The 11,515-nt window shown below is 30.0% G+C and overlaps 1 protein-coding gene across 1 annotated transcript; it reads right to left on the bottom strand.

Moving 5' to 3' along the window:
• Positions 1-10,129: 10,129 nt before the first annotated feature.
• On the bottom strand, positions 10,130-11,437 carry LOC135929037 (histone H1-delta-like). The gene is made up of 2 exons (XM_065465530.1): positions 10,514-11,437; positions 10,130-10,416 (listed from the first exon to the last, which is right to left on the bottom strand). The coding sequence occupies exons 1-2, from the start codon at positions 11,244-11,246 to the stop codon at positions 10,301-10,303; spliced, it is 849 nt and encodes a 282-aa protein (XP_065321602.1). The 5' UTR covers positions 11,247-11,437; the 3' UTR covers positions 10,130-10,300.
• Positions 11,438-11,515: the final 78 nt, after the last annotated feature.

The raw sequence follows: 11,515 nt of genomic DNA, 5'->3' as shown, positions 1-11,515 counted from the left end.
AGGTAATACATTGAGACTGATATCATTTTATTTTAAGATTCCATTATTCCCATAAATATAATATTTAATATTCTCAGTCAAAACCCCGCTATTCCTAGTGTTGTTAAAAACCCAGATTCGTAAGATTATAACCAAAATAACATTATGCAAATCCTAAAGATCTTGCTCACAGCTGGCAGAAATGCTTGGACATCTATTTGCCAAATCTCGATGCTCACATAATATTATTTTAGCGGAAATCTTAATCGGGCCAACACTAGCCCCGGGATTGTTATAATCCATATATCTCATCAAGCTTTTCTTGAGCCTTTAAGGGAAGCCTCTTTAAAAAAAATGGATAGATTTTCGAGTCTATTCAAATTTTCGTAAAGATGTTCTCGTAAATTGTCATAAAATAGAAATATTACACTCAGAGAGTGGGATATTTTTTCAGACCCAAATATTTCCATAACATTCCTTAATATGGCGGCAAAAGATCTGAGATCTATTATAGTTGCTTCCATCATGTCCAATTAAATAGAATGAATTTACTTGGGTTATCCCCATTTCATCATAATCACTCTTATTTCCATGAATTTGAAAAGTTAGGACATTCCATCCTTAATATCATATCAAGAGTGGAATTCAATCTTGTGATAATATTCATTTTGCCTTTTTAAATATTAATGGCGGTTTCAGGTTTTTTTGACAAATTTCTTTCAGAGTGGATATTTTTTGCATTAGATATGTGTATTGAACGAACAATTGCCTGTATCTTTCAATTTAATGCGCATCTTTATTTAATGGAGCAAGTGATGATTACTAAAAATTTGATAAATTTTACACACATAATAAATCTTAATCGTAGTATAACTTAATAAAATTATCAATTCAATTTTTATATGATTCTTAATAAAAATAGTGATAAATTTTATAATAGAATCATTTTAAATATAAATTACAATTTATATCTTTACCTAAGATTCGTTAGATGCACTAAGAAAGACACCTAACCTGGATATAAAATCAAGAGTATTACAAAGAAGAAAAAAATATATATTTTGCCCCAAAAATAGATTTGAAAGTGCAAAATTATTCTTTGTATGATGATGGGAAAATAATCTGTACCCTCAATCCCCTATCGAAATATTTATTTTAAAAAATAGATACTAATCAATAGCCAATTCTGAATTTAATGCATGGATCAATCTTTAAAAAAAGAAATTCAACAATAAAACTTCGTAGATTAAAAATACGCATATCTTTAGCCCCCCCCCCCTTTTTAGTTATTCAGATCGATAGTTATCTTAACTTTAACCACTAGCTTAATTTCAAAACCTGTTTGTCTTCTAGATAACATCTTCAAACCTGAGAAAGAAAAAAAATTAATAAATAATATGGATGAATTTCATCAAGTTATAACTTTATTATCAATATTAATTGAATAATTATAATGGCTTTTAACAAACTAATGATGAGAGACCAAAAAAACCTTTAACTGATTATCAAGAATAACCAAGTTTTATTTTGTTTCCCATGACTAACATTAAAAAATGTTGTAGCTATATAGAAAAAAATATACTTTTGGAACGCTATTAGCGCCTTGCGTTAAAACATTTATAGCAAGATTGTTCTGTTTAACGATATTAGAGTCGAAGGCACCTTCCTCTCCTAATATTTATCATATCGGAAGATGTGAAAAAAGTATACATGTCAGAAAATTCATCGGATCCAATACCCGGTAAAAATCTGTACCTTACTTTTACAAGTTAACTTAGATATAACAAAAATGCCTTTTACTCTCAATTATATAACATTGACCATTAACGACGATCCATATTTAACATAACCCATTTATTCAAAATGGTCTTTATCCATAATAAAACCACAATTTTTACGAGTTAACTTAGATATAACAAAAATGCCTTTTACTCTCAATTATATAACATTGACCATTAACCACGATTCATATTTAACATTACCCATTTATTCAAAATTATCTTTATCCATAATAAAACAACAACAATCTATCCATTAAAAATAATATAATATAATAAATCATAATTATCCAATTCTTCATTTCCCAATGGTCCACAGCTGACACCTTCTACCATTAATCCAATATCTCCCAATCTCCAACTAGGGGTTTTTCCTAACAATGAAACACCCCGTGATCCTCATCTCCTCTTCTTCCCCCAAGGAAAACTTCATTCCCCTGTCAGAAAATAAATGACATTTTATGTATTATATTTAATTTATTTCTTCTTTTTCAACAATTACAACACTTACCCCACTTGGAACAAATTTAGCCCGTTATAAATTACGAGTTTTTAGTCATAAACAAATATATTTTTTCGAATAATTATCTTAAAACTTAAATTATCAATACTCTATCACAAACTATCAAAAAATTGTGAATGTAAAAAAGTTATTTTTTAATTTTTTTAGAAATCTCAATTAATTTTCTAAATAATTTCATAAAACGCTTTCGAATGCATTATTATGAATGCATCATCAGTCTAGGTATTATTATATGTCATTGATTTTTGTATAGTGTTTAGCATGAAATTAAGTTTACTGATAGAAGTTCTACTTCTATCCCTTTTAAGGGATTGGGTCCAAAATATCAAAAAATAAATTTAAAACTTTAATGCAGTAGCGTAGGCATGGGGTGGGGGGCTCCCCACTTCCCCATGAAAAATGGAAAAAAAAACGCTTGATTTTTATGTTTTAAATTTATTATAAATAATAATAGATATTCACATTTTATTATTTATATATTTATTAAATAAATTTTATATTATTTTGCATTTCATAAAAGTTGTCTAGTTTGTCATATTCCATTAAATATATACTTCTCATTTTCAATATGAATTTCACACCTACCCAAAAAAGGAAGTTATTTATTCAAACGTATCATGATTTTGACTCAAAAAATCAAAAAAAAATAACTAAAAAAATTTTGTCCGACCAGATTCGAAGAGTCGGTGAAACTTTTTATTGAACTATGAGTATTGGGCCTCTCGTGCAACAAGTGTTCCATCATAATCAGTCATCAGCATACCTTATGATATAGATAGCCCTTGTAGAAGAAGTTTATCACTTAACTTTATAAAGGTATCCAATAAGTGTATACCATAAGATAAAGTTTTTTCATTTCATAGAAAATCTTTTATCAGTCATCATATAAGCGGAAGAGAATAATCTTTCAGATGGACAAGATGCACCAGGGATTCCAAGATAACCTTTAGCCATTTTTAATAAGATTCTAAATTCTTTGATGATCGTTTCCATCATAAAAAAAGGGTTTTCATATGGAAGTAGTTTAGGGGTTGTTTAATATATAAATCAAATTCATTCAAGAAAGGGGTGTTTTTCATTTTATCTAATTTTATATTTTAAAAAAATGAGGTGGTACATTGGGACTGATATCATTTTATTTTAAGATTCCATTATTCTTATAAATTTAATATTCTCAGTCAAAACCCCGCTATTCCTAGTGTTGTTAAAAACCCCGATATGCAAGTCCTAAAGATCTTGCTCACAGCTGGCAGAAATGCTTGGACATCTATTTGCCAAATCTCGATGCTCACATAATATTATTTTAGCGGAAATCTTAATCGGGCCAACACTAGCCCCGGGATTGTTATAATCCATATATCTCATCAAGCTTTTCTTGAGCCTTTAAGGGAAGCCTCTTTAAAAAAATGGATCGATTTTCGTCGAGAGTAAATTGTCATAAAATGGAATTATTACACTCAGAGAGTGGGATATTTTTTCAGACTCAAATATTTCCATAGCATTCCTTAATATGGCGGCAAAAATTCTGAGATCTTTTATAGTTGCTTCCATTATGTCCAATAAAAACAAAACAAATATTATTCATTTTATTTTATAGAATGAATTTACTTGGGTTATCCCCATTTCATCATAATCATTCTTATTTCCATGAATTTGAAAAGTTAGGACATTCCATCCTTAATATCATATCAAGAGTGGAATTCAATCTTGTGACAATATTCATTTTGGCTTTTTAAATATTAATGGCGGTTTCAGGTTTTTTTGACAAATTTCTTTCAGAATGGAAATTTTTTGCATTAGACATGTGTATTGAACGAACAATTGCCTGTATCTTTCAATTCAATGCGTATCTTTATTTAATGGAGCAAGTGATGATTACTAAAAATTTGATAAATTTTACACACATAATAAAGCCATAATTTGGTTACAGTTGATGGCATAAAAAAAGTTGCCAGAATTGATAATCTCCTTAAAAAAATTAGAGAAATTATTTCAGCCCTCAGATATCGAGTAACTGATTTGGAATGTGAAATTGAAGATGAGCATCGTAAATGTCTCCAGTCAATTTATGAGACAGGTCATATCTTGGATATTGATGATTCTGATCCATACCTTGATGACCATTTTGATAACGAAGCGGATAATAGAAATGTCATTACACCAACCAATCTATATAATACAAAATCGTTAAAATTAAATTGCCCTACCCGCTGGCACAGCATATTAATTATGCTAGAAAGTGTTCGTAGCGTGAACATTATTAATAATGTTTTGAATAAAATAGGAAAACAATGTTTAAAACTTTTTAATAATGAATGGGATATGATTGACGAGCTTTATGCCGTATTAATTCCATTCCGAGAGTCGGTGGAATTTCTTTCCTACCAAAAGGGATCGACTATAAATCTAGGGTTATTATTTCGCAGTGAAATAGAAACCCACATACAGATCAATATATCTGATTCCTCAGATATTATTTGTTTAAAAGAAAATATGCAAAAAAAGCTTGACCATAGGTTTTCCATTACTGAACTTCAAGTTATTTTATATTTTTATTAATAAAGTTATATTTTGAACATTAGATTTTAGCGACTCTCCTTGATCCCAGATTTCAAAATCTGAAAATTGTGTCAGAATATTTAAATTCAAATTCTACTACATCATTGCAATTTTTAACAAGACATTTAAAACTTTTAGAAAATGATAAAAATGCACAAAGTGAAATCCAAGTTGAAGATAATGGGGAGACTTCCAGTTCTCATATCGCCAAAATAGCTCGTAAACATTCCATTCCAGGCAGTGATTATAACAATATAAGTAATTTAGAACAAGAATGCCATATTTTGCTAAGCCAAAATAATATCCCAGAAGAGGATGCATTAAACTTTTGGAAGAAAAAACAACTGGAACTTCCTAAGCTTGCAAATTTAGCTAGGAAGGTTCTTTGTATACCTGCAACTAGTACACCCAGCGAAAGAATTTTTTCCATTGCTGGATTAATACTCAATGCAAAAAGGACTTATTTATGTCCCACCAATCTTGATAAAATTCTATTTATTCATGATAATTATGATTTAGCTAAATCTGAATTCTGATTTATTATATTTCTTACTTAATATTTTGTTTGCATTTCAAATATATACTTGTTATAATAAAAAATAAATAGAATATTACTAATATGTGTTGTTTATGTGACTCTGATCTAAGTGAATATGCAATTCCTTAGTCTATTTTTCTGAGAATGAGAAAATACATGAATTTAAATTGAAGTGAGACAGGAAATAATTTAAGAAATAAACTATGTTAACAATGTGTTAGAAAAGAGCGCCAAATTATAAAAAAAATGTAATATTGATTTATAAATTAAATTTATTTAAAAAAAAATTTTTTTTAATAAATATCGCGCCGCCGCGACCGACAATTTAAGTAGGCGGCGGACGCCGATAAAAAATTTTAACCGCAGCCGTCAATCATCGTCGCACAGGTCTACTTGTAGTATAACTTAATAAAATTATTAAATATAAACTACAATTTATATCTTTACCTAATATTCGTTAGATGCACTAAGAAGACACCTAACCTGGATTATAAAATCAAGAGTATTTCAAAGAAGAAAAAAAAATATATATTTTGCCCCAAAAATAGATTTGAAAGTGCAAAATTATTCTTTGTATGATGATGGGAAAATGGTCTGTGCCCTCAATTCCCTTATCGATTATCGAAATATTTATTTTAAAAAATAGATACTAATCAATAGCCAATTCTGAATTTAATGCATGGATTAATCTAAAAAAAAAGAAATTCAATAATAAAACCTCGTAGATTAAAAATACGCATATCTTTAGCCCCCCCCCTTTAGTTATTCAGATCGATAGTTATCTTAACTTTAACCACTAGCTTAATTTCAAAACCTGTTTGTATTCTAGATAACATCTTCAAACCTGAGAAAGAAAAAAAATTAATAAATAATATGGATGAATTTCATCAATTTATAACTTTATTATCAATATTAATTGAATAATTATAATGGCTTTTAACAAACTAATGATGAGAGACCAAAAAAACCTTTAACTGATTATCAAGAATAACCAAGTTTTATTTTGTTTCCCATGACTAACATTAAAAAATGTTGTAGCTATATAGAAAAAAATATACTTTTGGAACGCTATTAGCGCCAACTTGCGTTAAAACATTTATAGCAAGATTGTTCTGTTTAACGATATTGGAGTCGAAGGCACCTTCCTCTCCTAATATTTATCATATCGGAAGATGTGAAAAAGTCTACATGTCAGAAAATTCATCGGATCCAATACCCGGTAAAAATCTGTACCTTACCCCACTCAGAACAAATTTATCCGCCTATAAATTATGAGTTTTTAGTCATAAACAAATTATTTTTTTCGAATAATTATCTTAAAACTTATATTTTCAATACTCAATCTCACAAACTATCAAAAAATTGTGAATGTAAAAAAGTTATTTTTTAATTTTTTTTAGAAAATCTGAATTAATTTTCTGAATAATTTCGTAAAATTAAATTAAAAAATGGAAACCTTCTTACTCATTTATATGAATGAATGTTTTATTTAGCGTGAATCTAAGTTTTGATCCGATAACAATACCTACCTAGACTGAAGATGCATTCATTGAAAGTGTGCACCCAATGAAAAACAGCTGGGGACGCCATTTTTTTTAAACGAGAAGCCAATTTATTCCTAAGTCCGACGTAAACATTAAAAAATTGCCTTGATCATCGAGATGATAAGGAAGCAAGTTTATCAATTTTAATAGTAGTTTTTAAAAATGAGAATAATTACTATATGGGTCACCAAAATAACGGGTTCAGGCTGATTTGCATTCAACGACACTTTCCAATGCATTATTATGAATGCATCATCAGTCTAGATATTATTATATGTCATTGATTTTTGTATATTGTTTAGCATGAATTTAAGTCTACTGATAGACGGTCTACTTGTACTTCTATCCCTTTTAAGGGATTGTGTCCAAAATATCAAAAAAAAAAAAATTTACAAACCTTAACGAAAATAAATAAATAAGCTATATTAAATATAAAACTGGAAACATGTCCAAAACATAATTTCTATAAAAAAAAATTTTTAATTTAATAGGGACATCTTAAAAAATCTGCGAAAGTTTTGAAACTTTTCCAATTTGTCGAACTGGTTATGGACACAGCCTAAATTACTATATATAATTATATAAGGACTATGATTATATTGTATGCAATACATAGATTTAATCAATGTTTAGTAATCTATCTATGTATGTATATCCAAATAAGTCCATAATAAAAGTCCATGAATTTTTATAGTAATATATTTTTGCCCTATTATAATTTAAAAATTGAATTCGCAACCCCCCATCTCCATTAATTAAGCCTATTCCCCTTCTGATGTATATCTCCTACCACTACAGGTATTAAAAGAAATAGAGTACCCCCTCCCCCGCTTATAGTAAACGTTTGACGTGAAGATCACGTGATTTCTCGTATTCATTGACAGGGATGCCGGGTTATTTTCAAATTGCGGGAGATATTTGGTATTTTGCGGGTGTGAAATATGAAAATTACGGGTATATATAAATTGCAGTGCCGGCTTTCGGTCGGGATTGTGAATTAGTTTAGTTACCCCCCCATATTATTTATAATAATTTCTTTATATAAATATTAACAAAGTCGGTAACCTTTTATAATTTCAGAATATGTAATATTTTTCAAATTAACTTCTTTTTCGTGGAGTTACTTTATTTATAATGTATATAAAAGAAAATCATTTAAATCTCCTCAAACAAGACATCAATGTCTATCGGTATTTTTAATATATTTATAAAATTACTAAAACCATCAATTCATGATATCTGTTCCAAGAAATCAAGTTATTGAAATCAACTTTTGATTGCAAATATTCTAAAATTGTCTTAATAAAAAAATTTGCTTCATTTAAAAATACACTAATTAGAGTAATATTTGAACATTTTAATATGATATTTTCAGCAATTTGCATTATTTAAAAATACATTAATTAGAGTAATATTTGAACATTATTTTCAGTAATAGCCCCATAAAATTAATGTCAATTTGTAACTGTAAAAATGAACACAGCTGCAGCATAATTTTGTGAATTTTTATTTAAAAAATTCTTCTGATTGCAACTGCATATTAACAACATGTAGTAGATATCCTACAAGTGAAATCATTCCTAAATATGCCTCTGCCATTTCATTCTCGAAAATTTTTTCAAAATATTAGGACAGATTTACCACCTGATAGGGACATGTCGCAACAACCCACACCATTCCAAGTCAGACCCCTTCACCAACTCTTTTAATTCATTAACTCTTTTAGTTGATTAAATTTGATAAAAATTTCATTACAATTATTTCGACATCCAATAATACATTCATTGCCTTGCAAGAATTATGTAGTACATGGTATATACCGCCATTTAGCATTAAGTCAACATTGGGCTGCCTCAATTCTGTAAATACACTCTGGATTTTGAATTCACTGAGGCATTATCAGCGCAGAAAGTTGACATGGAACTCATTGATAATCTCAAACTGCTATATTCAAATCGTCAAGAATTGACCACCTGGATTCTGGTCCTAAAATATTGGTGATATCCTTGCTTATTCGCACTGATTATAATAATGTGATTGAGCTTATAATAAAATAATTATCATTGAAATAAGCACAATATTACCATATTATGTATTTAAACGTGATACGTCATAATTAAGCACCTACCACTATAATGTTATAGTGCGCACAAAATGAACATTGCAACGCAGCGTTTCAAAACGCATATATTAAAACGTAAACGCAGCCTTGTTTAAATTGATGCGTTGAGTTTAATTTTAATATGAAACCTTGTTTATTATTTATATATTAAAAAATTGTGCGAGAGAAATTTAAAAATTGCGGTAGATTTCCAATTGCGGGAGTGAGATGTCTGCGTGTAAACTAGCGGGAGTCTCCTGCTGATGGAGGGAGACCTGGCAACCCTGTTCATGTATGCAGATAAAGGATTATAAAGGGATAAGGGCTAAGCAGGATTATCGGAATAAAATTTTATCGTTTAAATAACATAGATGAAGAAAAAAAAATAATAATTTCCTCTAATTTTTAACAAATTGCTTTATATATTATTTAATGTATAAAAGGAACATTCAATTTATGGTGATAATAAAAAAATTAAAGCCGACTCGAAATTGACAATTAATTGCCTCATAACGAGATAATTCCAGTGTTGTGATGATTTAATGAAACATATTGACGATTAAATTAAAACCCATCATACATATTGCAAAAATTATTAAAATAACAAATGGAATAATAAAAGAATTTTCAATAATGATTTGTCTACATTTCAATTATTTTTGCAAAGAAATTAATAATTTATATAGATGATGGGTTTTAAAGTATTAATTAGTCAATGTTTCATTAAATCATCACAACACTGTAGAGCTATGCTATTCGATATATCGGTTCGGTACCGACATTTACATTTTCGATATAAATCAGATCGGCTCGATATCATTAATTAATCCTGAAGTCGTTGCGCCAACTTCACGGACTTCCGAATCCCGTAAGTACACCCCCCCCCCCAGATAATTTAATTTGAAAAACTTATAAAGGGGTGATGGCACATACATTATTTCGGACCAAGTTTAAGACGCATCGAAATTTCGCTAACAATTTTTTTTGCGATGTGGTATCCTAACAGGAAATACCAGATACGTTCTACTTAAATTTTTAAATCAAGACGCCATATTTTTAAAAATACAAGATATTCCACTATGTTGTATTTTTTTTTTTACAGAAGAATTACTACTTCCATATTTTATTTATCGAATATTTACAAAAAATATAAATAAAATATAATCATACGTAAATAAATATATATAAAAAAAATCTACCATTATTTATTATGTACAAATATTTGACAATAAATAGTTATTTTTCTAAAGTAATGATTTATATTTATAGATTCATGATTCATTTGCTGCCTTTGATCATCTTCTTGGGGGATTTTGTGCCATGAGTCTTTTTGCCCGTTTTCTTGGTCTCGACCGGTTTGATCGTGGTAGCGGTAACTTTCTTTGTGGCGGCAGCTATGCAAATTTTTAAAAAACATTTTAATTTTATAAATTCATAATCACGTGAATAGTTTGAATAAGGAACAAATTGACATATTTTTAAAATACTTACGAGATTTGCTTTTCTTCAAAATTGATTTCTTCTTCTCCGCTCCTGTCATCTTCGGTTTAATGGTCGTGGCTGTCGCCGTTTTGACCGCGGTCTTGGCTACGGGCTTTTTGGGAGTTCCAGACATTTTCGGCTTCTTTATCCTCTTGGTGTTGGAGGATTTGGCGGGTGTCGTGGAAAGAGTTTTGGGTTTTTTGTCGGAGGATTTGACGGGCTTGACATTTTCGCCCAATTTGAAGGAACCAGAGGCACCGGTGCCTTTAGACTGTTTGATTTTGCCGTCGTTGGTGATCTTCCTGAGCGCCATTTTGATGTGTTTGTTGATATACTTGGCATCGTCTCCCACCTGGTAATTAGCTTTGATGTACTTGACTATGGCTTGTCTAGAAGATCCGGTCCTATCCTTGAGGGTAGAAATAGCGGCGCAAATCATCTCGCCCCAAGTCGGGTGATTCAAATTGTCGGACTTTGTCTTTTTGACTACCTTTTTGGCGGGAGTTGTTTTGTGACCCGAAGAAACTATCGTATTGGGATTCGAAGATTGGCTGGAGGCAGCGACTGGTGACGGTTTGAGCGATCTACCACCGGTCATGAGAGTCTTCGATTTAGGCCCTGCTTTTTTGGTTGCAGCCTTAGCTCCACCTTTCTTTTTGGGAATCATGCTATTAGGGACTCCGGCGTCAACTACCGACATCTGCGTTTCGGGTTCCATCGGTTCCATGGTATCGATTGTCATATTTGTAACTTTGATAGGTTTACAGGGAGATTCCTTTATCTTGTCTAGTTCCTTAGTAGTAATGTGGTGAGAGGGTGAGTAGGAATTGCTTCTAGAATTGGTGCTGATATTCCAAATCCTTGATAAGAAATCAATTTCAGAAGATGGGTAATTGAATTACTAAGTAAAAGATTAATTTATTAAAAAATCAAATTGTAAATATTAATCAAAAATAAAACCGTTGTGTATATATAGTTATCTGCGAACCTTTCCGAAACCCTCTCTTTCAA

The sequence above is a fragment of the Gordionus sp. m RMFG-2023 genome, chromosome 4 (genome assembly GCF_954871325.1).
Source record: "Gordionus sp. m RMFG-2023 chromosome 4, tfGorSpeb1-WG-v2, whole genome shotgun sequence".
Lineage (NCBI taxonomy): Eukaryota > Metazoa > Nematomorpha > Gordioida > Chordodea > Parachordodidae > Gordionus > Gordionus sp. m RMFG-2023.
This window is presented reverse-complemented; position numbering and strand designations above follow the sequence as displayed.

What these genes read in the sequence shown, in the direction of transcription:
- LOC135929037 (XM_065465530.1), bottom strand. Translation starts at nt 11,246, where the DNA reads ATGACAATCGATACCATGGAACCGATGGAACCCGAAACGCAGATGTCG. An exon ending in TTTGAAGAAAAGCAAATCTC is followed by an intron (nt 10,417 to 10,513) that starts GTAAGTATTTTA and finishes AAATTTGCATAG; the next exon opens with CTGCCGCCACAAAGAAAGTT.